We start from the raw sequence: 27769 nt of genomic DNA, 5'->3' as shown, positions 1-27769 counted from the left end.
ACTAGACTTAAGAAAAACGAACAGACTAAGAACCAAGAAAAAAATCATTCATTTTCATATTCAAAGACTAGAAATGTTGCTGATCTAAAAGAAATTCTTGTAAATTAAGACACTTTCCGCCAATACTGGATTTTTGCTAAGAAGAGACTTTCTATAAACAGGAAATATCATAAAAGCGGAAAGTGTCGTCCCGTATTAGCCTGTGCAGACTGCACATGCTAATCTGGGACAACACTTTACGCACATGAATTAAAGTCCTTTTTCACAGAGCACTGCCTAAATACATTTACGTGAAACGTACAATTAAGTGAACTGCATTGCGTGTTTGTTTTCAAGCCATGTAAATTTTCATTGCATTAACTTACAAGCTCCATCAAAAAAGAAAATAATTGCTTACTTTGTTATGTGCAAGTGCTGAAAAAAATTTACGTTAACTTTGAAATACAAGCACGTTAAATGTCTATAACATATGTGTATTTATTTTTTAAACCTGAGCATTTTCTTTAAATTATATATTTCAAACTCAATCACTTAATAAGTAAAAGCGATCAAAGGATAGCGTATTTATTTTAGTGATCAGGAGCAAATTGTCCTCATCTTTAAATGTAAATAAAATGATAAATAGCACGTAATTAGATCGGTGGGAAACAAATTTATTTTCTTTTTCCGTGCACAGTTTTCTCAACACTAATTTTCAAATAAAATCATGTGATAAGTTCTTGTTGTGTCGTACAATGCGTGGTTTTCAATTATTACGTCATCGTGGCAGTTCTTGGTCGCCATCTGAAAAAAAGAGCAAAATCTGCATTTTTGCATAAAACGTTAAAATGCTGACAAACGAACTTATTATCATAATTGATCTTGTGTTTCGTATGTTAATCTAACACTCCATTACGCGGAGAATTACACATAACGAAACAACTGTTTAAGCAAAATTACAACCAAACTTGGTTCCGTTCCAATTTTTCTCAAGTGTTGTGTTCAAAATGCAACCGATTCTTTAATAAGTATGTTTATAGTAATAAGTGGAAGATATTCGTTCACTGTCAGCAATCTTAAAGCTATGAAGTGTTTATTTTTAACGCGAGCAAGAATACCACGGATATAAATATGAGTCGTTTTGATGTTTGATACTAAATACTAAAAAGTCATCACTGTTGTTCAGAATCTAACTACTTAAAGTTCAAAGAAGACATATCATTCAATTCGAACACTGGGTCGATTATTAAGGTAATTAAGCATTTCAAGCTTCATGTATTTATATTTGTTTACTCCAATATTTTTAATCATGACATGGTATTGTGTCATTGGGAAAATCCGGACAGAACAAGGAGGAAGCGTTACACTATCTGGCATTGTGTCCACCAACCAAGCTCAAAACAGCCGAGTACGAGGACCCAATAAGCAGAGGGATGAATCGAGTGTTTCAACCTCTGCGCTAGCATGCCAGCCAAACAATCTATATATTAACTAAATACTTCACTGGCAATTTGGGGTTTCGAAATGTCTGCATTACTACAATTTATATATGATATATATTGATATTTTAAGGAAATTTAATACCGCCTCTTACGGTAAAATGGTAGTTGCCGGCTCATGCACTCAGTACTCCGGAAACTCTTTAAGCCCCATACACACTCACAATCAACGAATATTTCGTAAAATGAGTCGGAAGATAAAGTTAACACTTAAACATCTTTTTTTTAACATACCTTTCTAAAAAATATAATTCTGGCGAAATTTTAAACTTCATACGATTGATCGCTTTGTAAATTAGAACGAACGGGTTTTGAATTTTTATAGAATCGACAATACGTACATTTAAAGATATATTTTTCACAATTTGAACTCCCACCGTCGCCTATAATTGTTGTGCGAAACTCAATACGAAACTTACGTCTGCGGTGTATGTAGCCAAAATCGCAAGTTACGCTACACTCTCCCAACTGCCCCCAGTCATATAGTCATACGTGTGTTCTAATTGTGTATTGTCGTAGTATAAAAGTTTTAGTACAAATGTATAATAGTCAAATGTCTTAAAGGGGCCTTTTTACGTTTTGGTAAATTGACAAGATAACGGTCAGGCTATTGTACATTGTCAATATTATTAATGACATATGACCTTTGACCTCAAGGTTATTTATCCGTTTTTGTGTAAATTATGACAGCGTTGTCTATAAAAAAGAGATGCATTTATACCGGTACATTGCTGTAATAGGTCTCCAATATCGGCCTTAACAAACTATGTCAGTTGCGCAAACGTAAAACTGTATCATAAAATCACCATTATTCATATAATTATTATAAATATTCATAAAATACTTATAATGATTATTCCAATGATTACTCCAATGATTATTGTTTTTGCATTTAAAAACTCTTTTGCGACCTTAGAAATAGCGAAAAAATCTCATGGGAAAAAATCTCATTGGAAAAGAATCCCATTAGAAGAAATAATCCCATAGGATTATTCAAACATGAGTAAACGCATTAAAATGACGTAGATTGTTGATTATTTGAAAAGATATAGTGTTTCTGGAAGTTACATGAATAAAACTCTCAAAATAATATATAAAAAAGTATCATTTATAATATTGGATTTTTTATTACTCAAAATCTTTAGTTTTTGTCCGCATGAAATGAATATAAAACCTTTAAATAACGTTAAAATACTTGAATACGCAAAGATAACCCGTTTTTTTTAAAGCAAAAAATCTCATGGGATTTTTTTCCATCCTGCCATTATGGGAGAAAAAAATCACAATGAAAAAAATCCCATGGGGAAAAGAAAAATCCCATTTTATAACAAACGATCTTACACTGACATTAACACATTTTCTGTTTCTTGTATGCTATTTTTCAAGAAAATAATTAAAAGCTGTTTCCCTTTCGCTGAAGAGTTACCCTTTCTCCCTTGACGTGCCTCAATTCATTTCAGAACACAAAATGACGTCATTAGTGTGACGAAATGGCGTCATTATACCAGCGAAATTATACCAGCGAAATTCTTTAACAATGTAAAAAAACGGCAAAAAAGCATAAAATAAATAGAACATTTGTTGGATTCGGTGGAATTTTAAATCACTCGTAATCATAGAAAATATAGAGTTACGAAAATGTGTTATTATCACCGGTAAAAAAATAACTATTTGTTTATGTTCACTGCTGTAATTTCACTGCAGAAATTTCATATTTTGTCATTAGATATAAAAGAAACAAGTTTCTTCTTATCGTGAAACTATACAATGTTGGTGGTGTTTGTTTTCTCATCTGGAAAGCAAAACTGTGTTAATCGATAGTCAATGATGTTCTCCCCTGACGATTTAGAAGAAACAAGTACAGACCCTGAAATTCTGATTGTTACAGGTAATTGCAACTGGGCCACTATTTGTGTCTATTTATCGTTTTAACACGCAGAGAGTTGTCCGGGATTTCTTACACCTAACTGTGTAACATCTGTCACACTTTTCACAAACACAGTAATGTAGCCAAAATTGATTGGATTTCTCTCTAATAAGCCTATGGAATATTGGAATGTATTCATTTGTGTCTTCTGGTGTTATGTAAAGGTCATTTCAGGTGAACAATTTGGTAAAACAGCTACGTCGAAAAAGTGCATCGAAACAGTAAAATCGTAAAAAGTAAAATCTAGCAATAACTCGTCAACAAATTGACCGATTGGCTCGATACTTTCCATTTACAATGGCCTTTGACAGTAGATTACCACTATTGACATCGGGGTTACTAGGTCAAAGGTCATGGTCACTGTCACAATCAGTGGGAAAATCGTTTCTGATCACTAACTCATCAACGAGTCGACCGATTGGCTTGATACTTCCCATGTGCGTATGCCTTGAACAGTAGATGACACCTAGTGAAATTGGGGTTTTTAGGTCAAAGGTCACAATCGGATTGATACTTCACATGTGCATTTGCCTTGGACAGTTGATGAGCCCTTTTGAAATTGGGGTCACTATCTCAAAGCCCTGTTTGGGAAGGCATATGTCTCCGACCGCGAACTTTTGTTTCAATTGGGAATGGGTCCGAATACCGGACCCGATTTTTAACGAAAAAAAAAGCATTGCGCATGAATAAATTAGCAGGTTGAAAAAGTTAACCAACATGTTATTTTTATATATTATTTTGCAGTTTGCGTGTATGCTGGTTAAGTCGGATAATGATTGGTTAATGATATATTTGGCTGTATAAACTAGGTGTGTCACAGATATGAGTTGTCCTGACTAGTGGCTGTTGTTGAGACTCTTCTGCATTTGAAAGTAGGTCTACTATATTAAAACTATATAATATAATAACATCGAATTACTATAAGAAAAAGTTTTAACAACATTGAGGGTTTTAGCGCCATTAAGAAGAGTTTGCTTATATTTAATGAAAAAAACTTGTAAAACCCAAATTTAACCGGTTTAAAAAATAAGTCGCTCGCTAACAAGTTTACCAGAAATAAGAACCCTGGTAACTTATAAACATGCTTATATAAAATACCATACCCTTTACAGAAGTGTGAATCAATCAAATTCCGACTAAATAAGAGTGGCATAATCAAAACATAAAAATAACACAAACATATAGTATTGCCTTATAGTTCACTCAATAAGGCCATCAACTGCCGAATTTAACAGAAAATGTATAAATTCAGTATGGGTACATAACATACATAATGTCAAATAAATGATTGTGCCTAGGAGTAGTTTTATGTGAGTTTAAGGACCACCATTGAAACAGTTAAGCTATTATTTCTTTAAAATGTGTTCATGGTACAAACTTGCGTGCCCATTGGGTAGATGCTATTTTAGAAAAAATCCACTATGTTTGTGAGAAGTTGGTTCCCTGAACTTAGACAAGTCACGATTGACAGACGAATAAATTATTTGGTTTGTCATGGGTAACCTCCTTGATATTGATCATGACTTAAATATCCTTATATGTAAAGGGTACTTAAGCATACCTACAAATTCATATATCAGTATATGTTGATAAAGAAACTAAATGTATCAAGTGTTTTTCTAGAGGTTTTAGTAGTGAAAACTATTATAAATAAGAAAATGCTCAGCTTACATGAAATCTCCATAAATTACATGCAATATAGTAGTGACAATATTACACCTTTACTTGCTTAAACGTAAAATGATTTTTTTTCAAAGAAAGTTGAGATTTTAAAAGAATTTCTCTATGTTGCATTGCTGTTAAAACTACAGTACTGGCATTTTGAACCACTTATTTGTGGGAAGGTCTAATATTCAACCTGTTTGTCTCATTTTGCTCGATTTAATGTCAACTGCGAATATTTACCAACTTAACAGTTTGTCAAGTTACATTTATCGTCAGCCATATAACAGATTTTTTTCATTTTAGTTAAGTAAGAAATGTGTAATTTATCTAAGTATTTTAATAGACCATTTAATTTTGTATTATAAAAAGTATATTGTTAATGGTTGTACTTCAGTTCTAAGTGTGATGCTATGGAACCTGTAAACTGGAAATGCATATCTGTCAATATATCTGTAAATATTTTGTTAAATCAATAAACACAAATAAACACAAATAATGTTCAATTTATTAGATCTATTGCGCATTTGTGTCACAGTCTCAAAGATTCCACGGAGAAAATGGTGACAAGTATGATTTTACCATTTCCTCATTGAAATCGCAGACATTTTTGTGTAAGAAAAACTATATATAAACTAATAGCACACAGTTTAAGTGTTGACTCCTTGGTTTAAATGTTGACAAATGAACACAGAATTTGGGTGCCAGATGTGGAGCGCACTTATAACACAGTATTTAATATACGCACAATTCTGAAAGTTATTATCTGTGAATCATTTCTAATTATGCAACATGTATAAGAAATCATCCACTTGCAATTAAGACCCGTTACATAAAACTGACCAAACAGGTGTTTATTGCGAAAAAGGCAGTCATAGTGTTTCTTTCACTGGGGTTTTGCCAATATTCGGTATAATTTGTAATATAGAAATATCGACAGAACACTTTAACTATTACTTAAAATCATCCAAATTGGTATGCTGGTCACCTGGGATAAAAGGGAGTTCAGGGTCATCAGGTAATTAGTACTTAAAAAATAACAATAAATTAAGACTAAGTTCAGGGTACAAGAACTATAACTCTTTATGTAGTGTTATTTAATTTATTGTCCTATGCTTGTTTTTTGTGCTGAGCATAACTACATACTGTAAAAATGTTAATTGAAGGAATTTATGTTAACTTCCTGATGCAGAAGATAACATTGTGCACAAGCTGTAGTTTTGGTGCAGGGATAGGCAGTGTTTGTTTCACGCAGTATGCTAGTTCTGATTGAATTAATCATATTGCGTGTCTAGATCTCAACCGTTTGAAGCTTTGCAAAACACGCATCAAACACTTCTTGTTTGAGTGTTTGTTAAATCAAAATAACAAAACACAACATTCCTGTATTTGATGTAGTATTGTTGAAGAACAAATGAATTCTCTGACTGGGTGTTTTTTCGAAATTGCTATCAGAGTAGCACATCACATTTACCATTGTGTGAGATACTCAACAATACATAGCTGATTTCCTTGTTTAAAATGTCTTATTTGAATGAAAGATAAAACAAGCACGTTATAACTATCCATTGTGTCGAAAAGGTTAACAATACACTACTATAATAACAAACTCTTGGTTCCAAGCCGGTATTCAGTTAGTGCAGTCTCGTAGAATCATATCTCATACATATATTTTTTAAATATTATCCTTAAGGCAAACACATTTGTCCATAGCCCTTATTAGTGTATTCATTCCTTTAATGTATAACAATTCTGATAGTCACAATTACAGTCCAATGTTGAATTAGTAAGGTTATTAACTTGTCAATATGTTGACATATGTTAACAATTTGTAACATGTAATTGAGGACGTATGGCAAGTTGTATCACTGGGAATGACAGAAAAGTACACAAATATGACGATAAAACATTACATACTTGTATTTGTTTTTAAGCTTTGTAATTCGTTATAGATTGAATCATGCACTTTGAAGTGAATACTGTAAAAGCATTTATATCCGTTAGCATTCCATTTTTTTTCAAAAATTACTTTTTGTGGACACGAAAAGTTGTGGATTTCTTATTTTGGAAAACATAGAAAGGAGACAATTTTTTAACTTAAAATACAAAGGTTTAACTGTTTTGTCATTACAAAGTCTGAAATCATGTTTGTTACAAAGTAATAATGTCAAACAAAACCGTTTTGACAAAAAACAGATATAGTGCATTGGTAATATTGACTCAATACAGGGTCATCTGAATCATGATAGGGTATTCGGCCTTGAGTCAATCTATAACGAATTACAAAGCTTCGGGAGGGAAGGGCGGGCGCCCATCCATTTAGGCATACCTGGAGCACTGTGTACACAAAATATATTTTTACACATCGATATAATTGTTATAACAAGAAATGTTACTTATAACTAAGTACAGTGCTCATCAACCAATTGTTAGACTTAAGGATAACGAAACGCGTTAGAACCAAGAAAAAACTTTCATTTTCATATACAAAGACTACGAATGTTGCTGAGCTCAATAAGAAATTCTTGTAAATTAAAAATACTGCAATTAGAGGTGGTAAATGGTCAATGATAAACACAGAAACAAAGCATGTATAGCATGTGAGAGTTTCAATAAGAATTCTATGTTAAGTCTAAGATTTGTCGGCGAATACTGGCCCAGATATGTGGCTTACATATTAATTTTCCAGTCCTGATGATTTTCTATGCGATCCTTGCTATGTGAAAAGGGGTTTTATGAATGTGCGTAAAGTGTCGTCCCAGATTAGCCACTGCAGCCCATACATGCTAATCAGGGACGACACTTTCCGCCAAAACTGGATTTTTGCTAAGAAGATACTTAAAACAGAAAATATCATAAAAGCAAGAAGAGTCGTCTCTGATTAGCCTATGCGGACGTACAAGCATTAAACCCCTTTTTCACAGAGCACTGCCCAAATACATTTGCATAAAACGGATATCAAAGAGTACTGCCTTGCGAGTTTGTTTTCAAGCCCTGTGTATTTTCATGGCATCTACTTCCGAGTACAAACAAAAACAGAGAATAGTGGCTTACTTATTTATTTACAGGTGCTTGGAATTCTCAGTACGTTAACTTTGAAATACAAGCACGTAACATATCTATGGTATATTTATTTATTTTCAATACTTGAGCATTTTCTTTACAATATATATTTCAAACACAATCACTTAATAAGTAAAAACGATCAACGGATAACGTTTTAATTTTACTGATGAGGAGCGAAATGTTCTTATCTTGAAATTCAAATAAAATTATAAACAGCACATGATTAAATCGGTGGCAACACATTTGTTTTCCTTTTTCGCGCGCAGGTGACTAAACTAATTTTTAAATAAAATCATTTTATAAGTTCTTGTTGTGTCGTCCAATGCGTTTTCAATGACTATGTCATCGTGGCAGTTATTGGTCGCCATCTTAAAAAGAGCAAAATCTGCACATTTGCATAACACGGAGAGAAGCTGACAAACAAACCTAATTATCATTATCAATGATCTTGCGTTTCATATGTAAATCCAACTTTGTATTACGCGGCGAATTACAAATAACGAAACGACTGTTTAATATAAAGAAGTGAAACTCCAGCTGCTGGAGTAGTATTGAATTATTATTATAAACAATTAGTAGGTCCTTTATTTAAGGCAAGTGACCGATTGCCCAAACAGTACAAAACAGCACAATACAGCACAATACAAAGCAACATAAACACAAATAAGAATAAAGCTGGGGTCACCGCCTTGGAACGGTCAATTCAAAGCATTCGGGGTTTAAACCGGTTTTGGAGCGCTCAACCTCACACTTGGCCCAGCAATATTCATAATACATTTAAGTGTAAATAAAATTTAACCTGATAACATTGTAACTCGAATTAAACAATAGTAAAAGGGAATTAAAACGCATTTAATTTAATTACCATTTAATTACTCAATGGTATTGAAGATACCAGAGCAACAGAGTTACAACTTTTTGAGGAACGATGAAAGCCAAATTACCATAGTTTCGTTTCATTTATCCGACAGTCGTTCAAAAATAGTAGTTTTGATGTTTGATACTAAATACTATATAATGACTGTTGTTTAGAATATAACTTCCTCAAAATATTTTGAATGCATTTTCTGATGTGCACAAAATATAAGAAATAATGCACTCACTTGTAAATTGTGGACGAAGCACTCTACTGAAATACAGTTTTGAAGCGCATGCGCAGAACCGGCACGTACAACTCCGTTTGGTGTGTACAATGGAATCATATCGCAGTTTTTATGTATCTGTAAATGAGCATAAATTACACAGATCATTATTTTAATATTGCATTCTACTTGTCTGCGTAAACTGAACGGGAGCGTTGATATGTTTTGACACCAACTGTTGGTGTTTTGTAACCTGTAACAAATAAAGTAATCGTCGCGATTCCAATTCCTATTGCAATAAAATCACCTGTTTAAATCTGTAGACAATGCATTCAAATGTAAAATCTTTCCAGGGCCCTAATTCACCAACCGATTCTTAGACTTAAGAATAAAGAATAGACTTGGAACCAAGAAAAATGTGTTCAGTGTTTGAATATATACAGGCCTCCATTGGTGATTATGTCATTAACAAAATGTTATATATGAAGAATAATATAGATAGAGATGTTTACTGCTGAGTTTGACTCAAAATTAAAGATATTCTTGAATATTCTAATTTAATGAATTTTCTTTATTCTTTGACTTAAGTCTAAGAATTGTTTGGTGCATACTGGCCCAGATCTGGATAGATTTCTAGTTCTAACTTTTTCTTACTGGTTGCAAATCCGTATAATGTTCTACATAATTGAACTTTTTATACTGTATGTTTTTGACATTATATAATAAAAATAAATTAATTTACAAACAATAACACGAAGACTAAATTAGTATTAACTAACACTATATTTGAATCGACCATACGCACATTGTATGTAATGGCGACACGAACATGACAGAGCTATGCTCGGAACAAGGTATACTCTGCGCGGAGGTTATGTTTTCGCACTTAGTACTACGGTTGGCTCCCGCACACTATCCAACAAAATTTATTGAGCACTCCGCACATCAATTCCAAGCTTCCTTTTTTATTTTCTTAAAGAAAACCCAGTTAGGCTGAAAGTATCGTCCTTGATTAGCCTGTGTGACTGCACAGATTAATCTGGGACGAAACATAACGCATATACATTAAGCCCCGTTTTTCTAGAGCGAGGCTCATATTTATCCGTATAAAGCAGTCATGGGCATGTAGTAGGCGATGATAGCGTTAGGCAATATACTAATATTGAGCTACCTTGTATTGCAATATTAAAGCATATTTACTACAGTTAGTTATCTCTTCAAAAGGGTTAAACTAATCATATTGCATAGTGTAATTGATGCACCGTTATCGCGTCTAAAATCAGCTATAAAATGGACCTGGCGCTGTGTGCATGCCCATATAATAGTCGAGGAAACATGAAGGAAAAGTTGTAATGCCTTAACTATCGATAAAGCCGATTATGTAATCATATGTGTCACGTTCTGGGAAAACTGGGCTAAATGCCTGTGCGTCAAGTGTCATCCCACATTATCCGCACAAGCTTATCAAGGACGACATGTTCCGCTCATCGTTCACTGGATTTATGTTTACATTAGACTTCCTTAAAAACGGACAATTCCATATGAGCGAAAAATGTCGTTCTCGATTTGCCTGTACGGACTGCAAGGCTTATATGGGAATACACTTGATGCACAAGCATTAAGATCAGTTTTCCCAGAACGTGACTCATATTACTCGACGGACAAGCGGCACTGGAGCAGTCGATTCGTTCAACAGCTGCACCCTGGCAGTCGTTGCCTCACCCGCTAGGTGGCGGGTTAGAGCAGCTCCTCGTTCTGTGTCGGTAGCCGCTACCATAGATCACCGCGCATGTGGACAAATCGACCACTCGCCCCAGGCGCCGTCTGCATAAATTAAATTGAATATGTTGTTGTATGTTGCCTTTGTTCTTTCTAAGATAGTCTGCATACATGTGATAAGATTTGTTGCTAATATGTGTTTTTTTAGTTCAAAACAGGTCTATCCTATCCGATGATACATTACGCGAGGACTCTTGCATTTACCTGCCCCATTGCCTAATAGTTATTTCAGACAAATCGAACGCTGGGCCGATTGTTATGGTAATTCAGCATTTCAAGCTTCATGTATTTTTTTTGCTTACTGTACTATGATAAATCTTGGCATGAAATTGTGCCATTGGGAGAAACCTGGCAGAACCAGGAGAAAGCGTTACCTGTATTGCGACCAACCAAGCTCAAAACAGCAGAGTAGGAGGACCCAATAAGGATACGGGTGAATCGACAGTTTCAACCGCTGTGCTACAATGACAGCCAAACAATCTATATATTAATTAAATGCTTCACTGGCCGTTATGGGTTCCGAAAAGTCTGCATTACTACAATCTATAAGTATTTGAGAAATATATTGATTTTTTTAAATAAAAAACGCTACTAACGCTAAAATGGTCGCTTTCGGCTCAGGCACTCAGTACCCCTGATACACTTAAAGCCATAAAAGCACTCAATATGAACGACTATTTCGTAAAATATATCGTAAAATAAAGTAAACATTTACAATCAGTCTAACTTATAACAAAAGCCGAAATGTCAACGCTAGATGCCGTATGGTAACAAAAATTTAACGAGATACAAAACGCTCGTTTTTATTTATAATATATTCCATGTGAATATCCGGCGACGATATCCGATCATTTACGAGCGAACGCGACATTGAATTTTGGCAGCGGAAGCACGACGTAGTTTTCATGAAATGTATGTGTAAACTCTATTTTTCGGAATATTTTAGTAAACATTCGTTGATGCTGAGTGTTTATGGGGCTTTAAGTATACTACCCGGGGTACGGTAAAAGTACTAACTAGTACCTCGGCTTATGTGCGGGTGCCTTTAAACGAATTATTCGTACCCGGGGTACTTTGAAGTATACTTTAGAGTACCCGTAGTACTTTTAAGTAGTACATGAGCCGATAATGACCAATCAAGCGCCACTTACCGACTGTGAACTCCTGGATTTTGCACTTCCGGAAGGCTAATTTCTCGCCTTCGCAATTGTTCGCGCCATTCTGCGGAGCAGGGTTTGTGCACGTGCGCGTCGACACGAAAACTTCGGTACCGCACGTGGTGCTGCAATGACCGTCGACAAAGTCCGTCCAGCCACCGTGTTAAATTCGAACAGTTTTGTAATTGTCTTAATATATATGCTTGCGAAAAGTTTGACTGATTTTTACGTTGTCTCTTGGATAATGAACACTTATCTTGGAGTTGGTAAACAATTAATGTACCAAAACGTTATCGTTATCGAAATAGATCATTTATCAGTGGCTTATATTAGTCTTGAACTAGCATGTTTAATTGTGGACGCAAGTTTATTATGGTTCAACTTTTTTTATCATATCTTTCTAAAAATATAATTCTGGTGTCATTTTTAACTTTATACGATTGGTCGCATTGTAAAATCGAGCAAACGGATTTGGAAAAATATTTTATAGAATTGGAAATACGTACGTTTAAGGACATATTTTTCCCAGCTTGAAATCACATCGTCTCCTATAATTGCTTTGCGAAAATCAACACGAACCTATAGCCAACTGACACGCCCCTGCAACGCATGCTCCAAACTCCCGACCCGATCCCTAGCAGTCATGCCCACGAGCCTTGGGGAGCGGGTTTGTCACGTCAGCGATTGCGTTGTTTTTAACCCAAATCGCAGGATACACTTCACTCTCCCCAATGCCGTCTGGGATTTTGTATAAATGTACAAAGTGTATGGTCATACATTCGAATGGTGTATTGTCGAAGCATAGGGATTTGAGTACAAATGTATAAAAGTTTGATGTATTTCCAATTAATGCTGCGGGCTGTCTGCATTTATTTTATGACCAATCATTGGGTATGTTAATATGTATGTTTCTATGTGTCTTAATCATGGAACAACATGAATATCATATATAATTGCTTTTAGTGTGATATCACGTTAAATTGCCTATTGTACATTACCGTTTTCACCATATCAATATATATTAGTAATTATATACTATTTAACAATTTGTTGAAACGAGCGTGCACTATTTTATAGTGTTGCCTGGTTTTGCTTCGTTATGTTGCCCAAATCAATATCCAAATGTGGAGAACGATGATCCAAGTAACTAAGTATCTAAATTGCAAGTCCAAAAAAAAGGACTTTTTAAATTTTGGAGGTGTGTAGTAGTAAATTAAGTAGCAGCAGTAGTAGCAGTGGTAGTGGTAGTGGTAGTGGTAGTGGCAGTGGCAGTTGCAGTTGCAGAGGTAGTGGCAGTGGCAGTTACCGTGGCAACGGCAGTGGCGGTAGCAGTAGCATTTTAGCCGGGGTAGTTGCTGTGTATATTATTTTTCAAAGTGATGGTTTATTAAATTTAAGCAGTGGGTATTAAAAACGCAATTTCATTTGTATTTGGGTACAGTCATTTTTCCCCGAAAATATAAAGGGTTCTATTTTGAAATGCTGCCACGAAGCCGTTACGCCGAGGAGAACAATTAAACATATTGCTTACTACTTCGAAAACAATAATTCGACTGTCCCAAAATGCTAATTACATATCTGTATAATATCATCACTGGAAATAAAGACAAGCGATATTGTTAAGAGCGCTTGCACAATGTATCGTAATACATAAGATGATATGTGGTAGTTTGAGCGATGAATATATCATGATCGCCTTCGCTCGGTAATAGCTTTTGATAGTTATTATTATTTCTTTAATTAAAAAAATTCCAAATCACAGAATATGGTATGCGTATGTGAGTCACTGATATGTCTTTATTTCCTCACATAAAATACAAATTTATTTATCTGAGCATCATTCTGGGAAACGGGGCTAAATGCATGTGCGTTAAGTGTCGACACTTTCCGTTATAATGGTATTTTTCGTTAACAGGAAGTTTCTTGTTAGAGAAAATCCATTTGAAACGAAAAGTGTCTTTCATGATTAGTCTTTGCGGACTCCACATGGTAATCGACGACACTTAACGCACATTCATTAAACACCGTTTTCAAAGAGCGGGGCTTATATGTGTTAGAACTACTTAATTTAAAGGGACGTTTTCACAGATTTTGACATGCATTGAAGTTTGTCATTAAACTCCTTGTTTTAAACATTCCAAACATTGAAACCTAAAAGCTTCAGTAAGAAAACAACAGTAAAATTAAAGAAAGACAAAAAGCTGGCTCGAACCACTGACCCCTGGAGTAGAATTCTATCCCTTAGACCTCTCGGCCATCCGTGCTCATACAAGGAGTGGAGTATTTTATACTTTATATCAGCAATCCTCGTAGTATCACAAAATATAACGACATCAACAGAACTCTCCAAATTCTTCAATCGTTTTGCTTTGAAATGCTTTATAACTGTCAGGTTTTTTAATTGTCAAAATATGCATATAATGGATATTTTAGAGCATGGTAAATGTTACGTTTTACCGTTTCCTCACAAATACCATAACAACAACGAAAATTTGCGAATCTGAAACATTTTTGTTTAATTTGTCAATTTACCAAAACGTGAAAAGGCCGCTATAAATTTGACCTCACATTCGTCAATGCACAATACACGAAATTAAAACGATAAGTGCGTCAGTGAACTAATGGGGAATCACCTATGAGAAGTTTGTCTTTTCTTTTTATTATTGTTATTTATTTTTAGATAGCATTAAATTCCTGTGCGGTCGCTATGGTGTAATGGATATGGTGCCCGCCTAGAAACCGGGAATCCTTGGGGTCGAGCCCCACTGTGGGAGCGTTCTTTAGATCTCACCCAAAGACACAGAATGGAAACATGACCTTACAGGTGAAAAAACCACACACTGATTTATTCCAAACCAAGGGGATGTCTTTACAATAACACCTTTAAAGTTAATTTTTACATTTTTAATTAAGGAATAATTGTTTTCCAAAGGGTTTCAAACAATTGGTTTATCGATCAAATAATGACAGTTGTCCTTGGGCAAAATAATGTGTTGCTAAAACACAAACAGTATGTTATTCTTTTACACATAAGTTTACGCAAATAAATATCACATCCACTTTGGAAGAAATCGATATTTAGTTTAATAATAAATGGTAACGTCATATAACATAAATAAAAAATTAGATGAATATTATGACATTATAGATCACAATATAAACAACTTGAAATAAAAAAACTTCCCAGCTTTATAAGAAACACTACAATAGTGTTTAATACATGAACAGAGGAATGTATACAAGTCAGTGATTAACTGATAGGTACAGCTGGCTGAGAAAGTCTATGTTTACCTGTTTCCATTCACTGGCGTTATCTTGTCAATACAGTGTATAAAGGCTACAGGAACTATTTACACGCGCTGTCGCATTTTGTTTATTCGCAAGACTTCGCATTCCATAATGTTCCAAATATGTAACCTAAGATAATACATTTTTTTATCAATTGCATTTGACAAAAGCCTCAACGATAGCTGCGGTCGACCCGAAAATGTTCCGCGAGCATGAAACTTCATTGAAGAGAACATGTAGTGTTCCCTACATTGAACGGCTGGCAATTGATTTTTAACAATGAACTAATCAAACAACAACAACACCATAACACATAGATTATGAGATATGCATGATTTGTGGTGTTCGAAAAATAATCGTAACATGCCTACGTGTGAGCAAGTGAGAAGCAGATGACGTCATAACGGATATCGTTGTGAGCGGCAGTGATGGTGTGGTTGTTGTTAAAGCGATGTTGTTGCTTGCGTCGTTGATGGCGATGTTAATTTCAGGTTGGTCGTTGTCGTGTTTTCTGAAACGGATGTTGTTGGAGCGCTTGTTGCTGTTGTAAGCGGTGTTGTGGTTGACATTCCTGCTCCTTCTGTTGCTATTGGTGATAGAAAAGGTGTTGTCGACGATAGTGTTGATCTGGATATGGCTGTGCTTCCCGGGACGGCTGGTGTTTGTGCTAGTGTTGATGTTGGCGGAGGGTTTGTTGTTGTTTGCGTCGTTGATGTCTGAAGTGTCGTTGTTGTTGTTGGTATAGGAGTTGCTGCTGTTGTTGTCGTTGGGATATCTAATAAAATAAGAGGGAAACTACAGATAAATATTTTTTTTTAATACATAACATATTTAACACTTTAAATTTGTTTAAAACGTGTGTTTGCATTTATTTTATATGATTATTTAATATGTGAATTAAGAAATACTGCCTGAAAGAATAAACAGATTGTAAATACCATTTATGAAGACACTTTTTGCCATTTTATTCGGATGTAATAAAATTTACATGCTGATAACACAATCCCATAGAATTTGGCAGTGCTGATGTAGAAAACTTTACTGGATATTACCAGAAAAAATATTTAATCACACACAGGTTTTGCAGAACTCTCCAGTATACGAGTCTGGGAATGCGCAGTGGAAATGTTTGGGTGGAGTATCGTCCCTTTCACACGTGCAACGCCTACACGGATGGTCACTCTCGCAGAAGTGGGCAGCAGTGGTGAAGGAAATAACATGAACATTGTAAATCATTGTCTTACATACATGTACAGAACAAGTTTAAATATTTTACATTCTTATATAGAATACGTTAAAATATTTGACATTCCTTTGTTTATTTTATTTAAAATGTGTATTCGTTTTAGCGGCCTAAAATCCTACTACAGCATCAAACAAGTAGCGCCATGAAATTTAAAAATTACTGTCCAGTTGAGTGTCGTCGAGTTCCATATTCGTAGGCTTTAATATTTGCGTGTAACTGGTACAGCCCGGAGTGCTGACTTATTTTTCATATTGGCAATCCCGGTTTTCGATGAAGCTTAAAAGTTGTCCAACTATCGTTTTTAATGACATAATTTTATAATGTTTCAACAAATTTCAGGACTTTGTGTATTATGTTTAGCAAATTCTTTGCCACTCACTCTGACAAGTGTTCCCTTTTAACCCGAACCGGCAATGGCATTCAACGTGGATGGGCAAATCATGGGTCTTCGTACATTGTCCAAAGTTTTGGCATGGTATGAAATCGCATGTTGCTGGAGAAACGGGATTGTTATATATTAATTATAAGGCGTTGCAGGAGAAGTAATAATGCTGGTTGTGTAAGTTGTAGAAGCAGCAAAAGCAGTAGTTGTAGTAGAAGTATATAAGGAAACAAAACAAACAAAACTAGACTTGACGTTGGCGTATACATCATTTGTTGCATTTCTTAGTCGTAGGAAAAATAGATTTGGTAATACAAAAATGAATTAGTTTTATGCCAGCGAACATTTAAAAATAAAACGAACAATAGAAAAGGGAAGCAACAAATAATTCAATTGATACACTTATTCCCAGATTGACTTTATGTTTTTCAAGAGTAATATTGTTTACGCTGTCTATCATATGATTTTAATCTCACCTTTGTGAAATTTTTGATCAAGTATGCATATAGTCTCATTGTTTACAGGTTCGTGATGATATCCAACTTTTGAAATGCAATTAAAAAACAATTGTTTAAAAATTATCCCTAAAGCGGTATACCCAGTCTTCAGATAGTATGCTTCACATGTGTGTAAAATATATGACCGGTGAAGACCTGATCCATCAAAGCCTTCAGGGTAGATACAGTGTGGAAAGACAGCACATGTTCGCCGTTTTGACCTTCGCAAAGGAATTTAGTTTAGTTCAAACCTATTTATTTTAGCCCGATTGCATCGGAAGCCTCATGCATATTGAAACGCTCTCGAGTCCGTTAATATGTATTGATATGTTGATTACTCTTCAGTATATAAGTACTCTTTACTTCTCAAGGATTTTAACCAAATGAACCCTCATGATTTTTTGTGTCTTCATTTCCTGTACTGAATGCCCATGTTTTATGATTAAATATCAGTAAATTTGTATTTTTCCCATACGTAATTGTGATAAAGTTAATAAATGATTCATTTCACAACTCGTGCCTTACTTATTTCAATGATTATTTTGCAATTTTAAGCATAGGTATAAAAGAGCTTTAGTTTAAATAATGACATGTGAAGGGTCTATTATTCACATACTTACCTATAAGAAATTAAAGTTATTATCGAAAAAAGTATTATAAAAGTTTTTTTATATTTATATTTGCATTTGAAAATGCCCTACCATTCATCGGAAATAATGCATCAGGCTGGAACTGACAGCCTGCACTCAATTATTTAGCTACTTGAACCGTTTTTTACAGATTACGATTCCTTATAAAATCATGTTTCCATATCAAATTGTGTGACAGTCCTGGTGGTTATGTTGGAATTGTTAAATTGTGTTGAGCGGAAGACTTACATGGACTTTCAAACACTTATAAGTGATACTTATCTTTTAAATAAATGTGTTTTTGACAAATTCTAAATGGCAGACTGCGCCCATTGAACAATTAAGTATTGTTTAGCTTTCTTTCACTGCATATATTATAACATTAACATTCAAATACGGTACTATGTGTTTGCAGGTTTCAAAGATTTCAGTAAGAAGAAAATGTAGCTAAATAAAATCATAAAGCTAAACATTGTAAAATAAACAATACATTTAGTTGCAAATATAGTGCACTGTGTAGGTCTTTTTTAAATATCGCTTTAAACAAACAAAAACATTTACCCTCCTTATATTTGTGAAGGACGATTTGTAGATCAAGTGTTTCAATTCAGGGAAATGTCTCAGCAATCGAGGAGAGCTGTGAGTGTTCTCGTTAAAAAGGAAGATTTAGGCGGCTGTCCTATTCATAATCTTAGGTCTAGTGCAAGTAAATGAATTCTGAAAGCAAAAACTCGACTTAACAATACCATCATAAAATTATTTTCCAAGAAAATGTGTTACTTTTTTAAACCAATTGTTTAGTTGAAGAGGGCTTTTGGAAGATTTAAGTTGTAAACTTCTGATCGAAACGCAGTTTGGAACACTCTAACCAAAATACAATTAATTTAAAATGAATACCGATCCAAGTACCACAGCTTTAACATCAATTCAGCCACTTGCAAAGCTTAAGTACTAGGATCGGTGTTGTTTTAACACCCATCCCCCTCCCAACAATATTTGGCTTTATTTTCGCACAGATTACGACCGTATTAAGTGATTCAAGAGGCGTACTGCGAGTCGCATGTTATTTAATGTGTTAATTTTAATGTCAATCCGAGTTTAATCCGAATCGATGTTTTATACAGCAAAATAATGCATGCTATAAAGCTTTATTTCGAGGCAAGTATGTTGTTTTTGATATCTTATTAGATCAACAACTTCCGACCTTTTTTTTAAATCTTGTCATTAAACAGATACTTCACAAATAACGTTTGGGCCATACCATGACGTCACGGACCAACGGACAATAGTCTTATTTTGTTAATAATGAGGAATAAAAAGGAGTGCGTGTCAACCGTTTAGGTGGCATTTGCAACGATTTGTGATAAACATTCTGTTGGTGATATATCGTATTTGAGGTTACAATATTACTTCAGTCACTTGGGCAAATGTATTGCTGAAAACTAGTTTTCACTGTTTATGCCTATGGGGTTAAGTGATTAAGGAGGCGTACTGCGAGTTGTCTGTCATTGCATTTGTTCATTTTAAGTTCCATCCGAGTTTAACCCGCATCGACATGTTTTATACAACTAAATAATGCTCGCTTTAAAGCTTTTTTCGCGCAAGTGTGTTGTTTTTGATCTTATTAGACCAACAACTTCCGACATTATTGTTACCTTGACATTGAACTGATACTTCACACATGTATTTTAGGCCATGCTGTGATGTCACGGACCAACTGACAATAGTCATATATTTTTTAATAATTAGGAATAAAAGGAGTGCGTAACAACCGTTTCGGAGGCATTTTCAACGATTTGTGACAAACATTTAGTTGGTGATATCTCGTATTTGAGACTACAATAGTACTTCAGCACAAAAGGAAAATATACCTTAATTGTCTATAAAACATTAAACGTATCATTTTACAATAAGGAATAAGATGAAACCCCTACATTTATAAACGCAGCAAAAATTGAAGAAGGCGAACAGATGCGAAACACTTAAAATTATATGGGTCACCATTCATTTATGCGCTAACAGCAATCAAATAGTTCAACATTCTGCTTTTACAATCAAGACTATTCATAGAAATAATTAACGCATATAATACCTGTTTTGAAAACGGACCGTTTTAATTTATTGTATCAAATTCAAAAAATCAAACATATCCGTTTCTTCATTTTTTATTATGTTTAATTTGACAACAAAATATACCCCAAACACATTTTAATAAAGTGTTAAAATGTTAACAACACAGTATTGTCTACTGTTTGTGAGTAACCTTTGTTGTGCCAAGAATTGGATGATCAAAAGTGACACTCTAAATATTGTATGCCCCTAAGTGATATAATTTTGAAACGTTACTGATGTTTTAACCAAATATTGCCAATAAAGGTCATCGGTAATCTGAAAGAATTTCTGAATGTTGGACTGATGTGCCCAACGCATCATAAAGTTCAATTAAATGTTGTTGTTGCGTTTCAGATTTATCAGCAATATCATCCTCAATTTTATCCTTCGTCATTGTTATCTGCATAATGATAATGATAATGATGGTGATAATGATGATGATTATGATGTTGATAATCGAAATGATAACAATGATGATGATGAAGATGATGATGATGATGATGATGATGATGATGATGATGATGATGATGATGATTATGATGATGATGATGATGATGATGATGATGATGATGATGATGATGATGATGATGATGATGATGATGATGATGATGATGATGATGATGATGATGATGATGATGATGATGATGATGATGATGATGATGATGATGATGATGATCATGATGATGATGATCATGATGATGATCATGATGGTGATGATGATGATGATGATGATGATGATGATGATGATGATGATGATGATGATGATGATGATGATGATGATGATGATGATGATGATGATGATGATGATGATGATGATGATGATGATGATGATGATGATGATGATGATGATGATGATGATGATGATGATGATGATGATGATGATGATGATGATGATGATGATGATGATATGTGATGATGTGATGATGATGATATTGGTGATGATGATGATGATGATGTGATGATGTGATGATGATGATGCTGCTGATGTATGATATGATGTGATGTGATGCTGATGTGCTGATGCTGGATGTGCTGATCGGGATATGCATGCTGATGACTGCTGCTGATGATGATGCTGCCTGATGCTTGATTATGGCTGATGATGATGATGATGCTTAGGAGGGGGAGGAGGCGGAAAGCCCCCTACTGCCGATGCTGCTGATGCTGATGTATGATGATTGATGCACGATGATGATGATGATGATGATGATGATGATGACTTCCCATGATGATGCTGCATGATGATGATGATTGGAGGAACTTTGGAAAAAAGGAACACAGGCAATTGTCATTCAATCATCGGTTTGTCAGCTTATTAAACGTGTTGATTGATATTCAATGCAACAAACATTCTTGGGAAACTGTTTAGTAATTTTATGATTGCGTCTGTTAACCGGTTCGTCTATTACTGACGTCATGGACTAAATCTATCAGATTATTGAGCAGTTTTGCTAATTACCTTTCCAAATCAATGCAATATCCCCATCACATTTTGATATCAACATGGTGGATTTGTTTACTTTATTTATGCAGAAGATTTTGATTTTCGAGTTTTGTTAAATGCTGTTTTGGCAGTGCATGTTTTAGAGAAAAAATATTCTTTAATATATTTCAAAGTAAGCAACCACTTTTTTATAAAATGTCAAAAGTCAATCTTTATGAAAAGAAATACTTCATTAGGATATGTGTGACAGTGGCAGACGTTTCTGTAAGAAAACCATGCTGTACGAATGGAATTTCATGCCTGATTATTACTCAATTTATTAAAACTTATAGTTTAGAATTCTAGTATGGTCCCTTTAAATTACCACCATTGATAAGGATTCATGTTCTTTGGATCGCATAAGCACGTTTTGCAAAGTTCCTGTATACCGAGAAATAAATGTGCACTGCATAACCTGTTTGAGAAATGTGATTGTTCTTCTTTTCAAAGATTTTTTTTGACAACTGGTCAACTGGCCTATTGTTAATGAGAATTGTTTACTTGAAACTAAGTGACGTCTTAAGTGGATACACAACTAAACAATACCATTAATTTGAGTATGTACTTGAAATACTTTTATACAAAGACAATCCGTTTCTGCCTAAGAGTTTGTTTTAGAAGATTCGGTGATTACACTTATCTTTAATTATTGTGATACACTTTTGAACACTTACAAACAATCCCCACAAGATTATTTAAGGTTCTTATGATTGACCTGGACATTTGTAATAATATATTTATACAGTCATATGCTATCAAACGTAAATTATCTAAATGTGAATGTTTCTTTTAATGGTATTAACTTAGAAGTTTGATATTTTATCATACTAAAACGTTATATAATCTTCATCAGTATGTTTTGAGTCCCAGACCCTTTAGTTCACCCAATCGCAAAGTGCTAATTAATAGGGAATTTCGTCTCCTGTCTGTGTGCACATGCGCTTGTGCTTCCGTATATGTTTTTTCTTCTCAGGACCTCTCCTCTTGTACTGGTTGACAGTGATTTTATTAATTAAATTCTACGCCATTACGTTTGGGTGACCCTCTTTCAGTTTAAAAGTGTTACGGGCCATTGCATATGCATTTCTCCAGAACAAAATAATTTATAGTTCTTAGTACTGAAAACGTTAAACACTTTTTATCAGAAACAAAAAACTCACGGATTGCATATTTGGTGTGTTTAATCGTTTTGTAGTTCTCTATTGAGTTTTACATATCATGTCCCTAGCGTCAAAACTAGCTAAGCTTCAAGGGTCAAATGATTTATATATATGTAGACTTGTATAGTAGATCCGGAAAAATAACCTATGAAACAGTAAGTGTAAATAGTTTACTAGTTGATTTGAAACATTGTATTGTGGTATTCTATATATTGAGTTCAAATAATCACCCATAGGGTCAATATTTTCTCCTCCCAAGTTTTCTTGCTGTCCTGGTATGTATTAAGAGTAAAAAACAATTGTATATGCAACCACAATAGAGGTTTTCTAATTGGCATGTAACATTTAATCGTGGTCTTCGATATTTAGTTTGTTGTTAATATTTGTATTGGCATGAAGACGAGGTAAATTTGTATAAGTCTGAATAAACTGTCTGTCTGTCTGTCTGTCTGTCTGTCTGTCTGTCTGTCTGTCTGTCTGTCTGTCTGTCTGTCTGTCTGTCTGTCTGTCTGTCTGTCTGTCTGTCTGTCTGTCTGTCTGTCTGTCTGTCTGTCTGTCTGTCTGTCTGTCTGTCTGTCTGTCTGTCTGTCTGTCTGTCTGTCTCTCTGTCTGTCTGTCTGTCTGTCTGTCTGTCTGTCTGTCTGTCTGTCTGTCTGTCTGTCTGTCTGTCTGTCTGTCTGTCTGTCTGTCTGTCTGTCTGTCTGTCTGTCTGTCTGTCTGTCTGTCTGTCTGTCTGTCTGTCTGTCTGTCTGTCACCAAATATTCAAATGCCGTGACTCAAATGTTCACCATATAGAGTGGTCATGTAACATGTACGACTGATGTCCCTAGGTCGAAGGTCAATGTTGCACTTAATGATCTTATTTAAAGCGTATCTAGGTCAAATTGCAGGTTGTTAAACATGTCAGCTTTTTGTATGGCATTGACATGTTGACAATTGTAATCTAACCCCCCCCCCCCCCCCCCCTCGACTGAAGTCTTGTTTACACTATGCCATTTCTTACACATTAGTGTGTACATATTTGTTACAATTTTGTTAAGAAAAATTCTACCTTCAAGCGATTTAATTTAAACTTCAAATGTGAAAGCACCTTCACGTGTCAATGTGCAAGACACTTTTTTCATTGATACACAAGTTATACACAAATGCTTTAGTAACTTGCCTTTGATAATTGCTTACAAAGCATAGTCCAAGCAATGTTCTTAGTTTGAGGATCGAACTTTTACAGCTCGTCTCAACCGTGTTAGTTGAAAGTTCAAATAGTTCCTTCCTCATCATAATATGCGAACTATATTTACTCAGCCGAAGTAATCAAGACAAGAACGTCAAGATAATGGCTTACTTCGTTTGTAAACAGTGTGAACGGTTTTATTGTAGTGTGAACGGTTTTATTGTGGAAACATTGTTGATACGCATGGCCAGTTGTTTGCTTAACATACGCAAAAGGAAGTTAAGATGATATCAAAGGGTCAGTTTTAGAATGTTCACTTCTGACACCGTTTAAGCATGCAAAAAAAATCATGATATAACGTTTAAAGTGGTAGAGAGTTGAAACCCCAATTTGTAACAACGTTTTGACGTAAAATAACTGGGCTACACACTGAAGGGCAAAAACTCTTAGAAATTACTTAAATATGAACATCATTTGGCTAATCGTTTATATTGATGATTTTGCGGATGAGTTTGTATGCAACATAACGAGCCTAATGTTTCGGCTTAAATGCATCAAACTTTTGGAAACTTAAATAATATTTTTAAAACACAAATTTTGGATATCCGCTCCGACAGTTGTTTGAAACAAACATGCAAAAATGTAACTGAATACGTATTTGCACACATTTAACATCTACGTTACGATTTATATAATGCATACTTGTCCATAAAGATAATTGTATGCGCAAACCACAACACTTCTATGTTCCCGATTCTTCAATATGTATCGTTTATGCAGAGTTTTTTTTAAAGATAGTATTTTATAATTTCATCATAAATACCAATAATCCGAAATTTAATCTGTAATGAATTAGTATAACCTGAAAGGAAGAAGTCTTTATAATCTGTCTTTTGTCATAAAATACGATGAACATACATGTATTTTGACTTCATGTTAGCAAACCTCCATTAACTCATTTAACCTTTTCAGTAAACATGAAAAAAACAGTAAAAGAACAACAACTTAGGATTCGTTTGTCGGGACGGTAATCCAGGACTTACTCCAGCTTCTGAAATGATTCACATTATCATTAAGGTTTTGAGACGTTAATTCAAAATCAAGAACGTCAAAAGCCCATGTATACAAAGTTAGCGTACAGTGTTTTCAAAGTAAATATATATGTCTATAGAAAGTAATAGTACGTTAAATTGCAACAATACATACATTTACAATTTTGTATTTTTTTCCAAACAGCGAATGCCGCACTACGCCCCTGCAGTGTTACATTTTATACGCACAGCCAATCAGTTCAGCTGAGCATTAGTATAACGAGCTCTTCCTTTTATCACCGCATGGGAAAACGAGCCGCGTTCTGGGAAAATGGGGCTTAGTGCATGTGATTAAAGTGTCGTCCCATATTTGCCTTTGAAATCCGCTCAGGCTACTCAAGGACAATACTTTCCGCCTAGACTGGATTTTTGATTAAAATAGACGTCCTTTTTACGAACAATTCGGTAAAAGCGGAACGTTGGCAACTTGATTGGCCTATTCGGACTGCCCAGGGCCCGTATTCACCAAACAATTCTTAGACTGAAGTCTAAGAATAAAGAAAATTCTTTAAATTAAAATATTCAATAATTTCTTTAATTTTGAGTCAAACTCTGCAGTAAACATCCCTATCTATATTATTCTTCATATAGAACATTTTGTTAATAACATAATCACCAGTGGAGGCCTGTATATATTCAAACATTGAACACATATTTCTTGGTTCCAAGTCTTTTCTTTATTCTTAAGTCTAAGAATCGGTTGGTGAATACGGGCCCAGGCTTATCTGGGACGATACTTAACGCACAAAAATCAAGCTCCGTTGTCCCAGAGCGGGGCTTAAATGTATTAATCAAGGTCCGTCCATATGTCTGTCTTAATATTGATATTGATAAACTATAAATGTGCTTATTTGTTTAATTCTGTTGTTGTTCTTATTCTACTTCCGCTAGAAATGCACACGTGCATCAAGTACGGCATCGTCCACGACATCGCCAGTAGTCTGGTCTCCTCTCATCCGAACGCATCCACGTGTGAAGAAACGGGAACCAGAAAATCAGCGGAAGCTTTTGTACTCAACAGCTGTAAAATAGGGGAACCATCTACGTGGAACATAGGCTTAAACGTCAGTTCCGTTGTGGTGTTGGTGTTTGTTTCTTAAATAATGCTGTCAATTATTAGCGGTCGTTTTTTTTATGAAGGTTTTGGACGTAATTGAAACAAATAACAAAACCGTAACACATCTATGGTCAATTAATGTGATATAACTCTCTGGTATATGCCTTGTTATATAGATAAATGAACTTAATTTGTTTAAGCGTTAATAAAGTTAAATGGATTTGTATGCTTACTTTAGCATAAAACAAGTTATCAGTTATTTTCCCACACATAATTACATACCCTGTAATATTTGAGCCGCGTTCTATGAAAACTGTGCTTACTCCGTGGGCGTATAGCGTCGTCCTAGATTAGCCTGTGCAGTCCGCTAAGGCTAATCAGGGACGACACTTTCCGTTTTTACGGTATTTTTCGTTTAAAAGAAGTCTCCTTTTGCAAAAATCCATTTGAATCGGAACGTCGCTAATAAGCCTGTGCGAACTTCACATGCTTATATCTGACGATACTTTACGCACATACAGGCTAATCTAGGACGATACGTTACGCACATGCGTTTAACCCAGTTTTCCTAGAACGAGGCTCATTCTGCACCAAACTCTATTTTCCGCGTTACGCAGGTGATGGAAAACTGTCTCCAGATCCCCCACTACACACCCGTGTTTAGTACCCATGGCAACCATTACAACTCCTCCGAATCCGTGGCCGCAATTTTCCTCGATTGTCTTTACAACCCGGACGGCATCAAGGTATGTTTGGATATGCAAATTATATTGTATACGCACATAATTTTATTGTCATTGTACGCCTTCTAAAATATGAATTTTATGTAACGATAATACTTGTTTTAAAACTTAGATTTAATTGCTAATGGTAACCCCACAAATATTTGTGTTATTGCCCAATCATATTATGGTATAGGAGAACATGAGCTCTTTTGTTCAATCAAATTCAATATATAAATGATCATACAATCAAACGGGATCTACATCGGAGTCATCACTTCAAAGAGAAATACACATACCGTAAAAACATTATCACGGTGTAATTATTTTCGTTGACTTCTTGGATTGACAGATCCACAAATTTAACACAATCAAATGGCAAATGACAGACGCAAATTCCTCGTTTTTTTTTCAAAATCGGAAATCCACGAATTTTCTTTTCCACGAACAATTCTTTTTTTTAACGCGGAATTTAATCCCGACGAATATAAATGATTTTACAGTATTAGGCGATGGATTCTTACTATAGATAAAATACCTCCTCATAATAAAATATATCATCTGCTGATGCAGCTGGAGTTAAACATTTGAACATCGATCAGGGAAAACAGGGCTTAATGTATGTCCGCAGTCCGCACAGGTTTATCAGGGACGACACTTTACATATGCATTAAGCCCAGTTTTCCCAGAACGAGGCTTATTTATATTTTCTCTAGATGTAATATTGTTTTCATCTCGGTTGTATTTTTTCTTTGGAAATATTTACCAAACAAATGCTT

At 34.8% G+C, this 27769-nt stretch overlaps 1 protein-coding gene across 1 annotated transcript in view; it reads right to left on the bottom strand.

Moving 5' to 3' along the window:
- Positions 1-665: 665 nt before the first annotated feature.
- LOC127846947 (coadhesin-like) overlaps positions 666-27769 on the bottom strand; it is a 45227-nt gene continuing 18123 nt past the window's right edge. Inside the window, exon 9 of the mRNA XM_052378383.1 lies at positions 666-783. Within this exon, the coding sequence (XP_052234343.1) occupies positions 688-783 (96 nt within the window). The 3' untranslated portion in view covers positions 666-687. The remainder of the gene's footprint in view (positions 784-27769) is intronic.

This window comes from Dreissena polymorpha, chromosome 10 (genome assembly GCF_020536995.1).
Source record: "Dreissena polymorpha isolate Duluth1 chromosome 10, UMN_Dpol_1.0, whole genome shotgun sequence".
Classification (NCBI taxonomy): Eukaryota; Metazoa; Mollusca; class Bivalvia; order Myida; family Dreissenidae; genus Dreissena; species Dreissena polymorpha.
The sequence above is the reverse complement of the archived record's forward strand: the minus strand, read 5'-3'. Positions and strand labels throughout refer to the sequence as shown.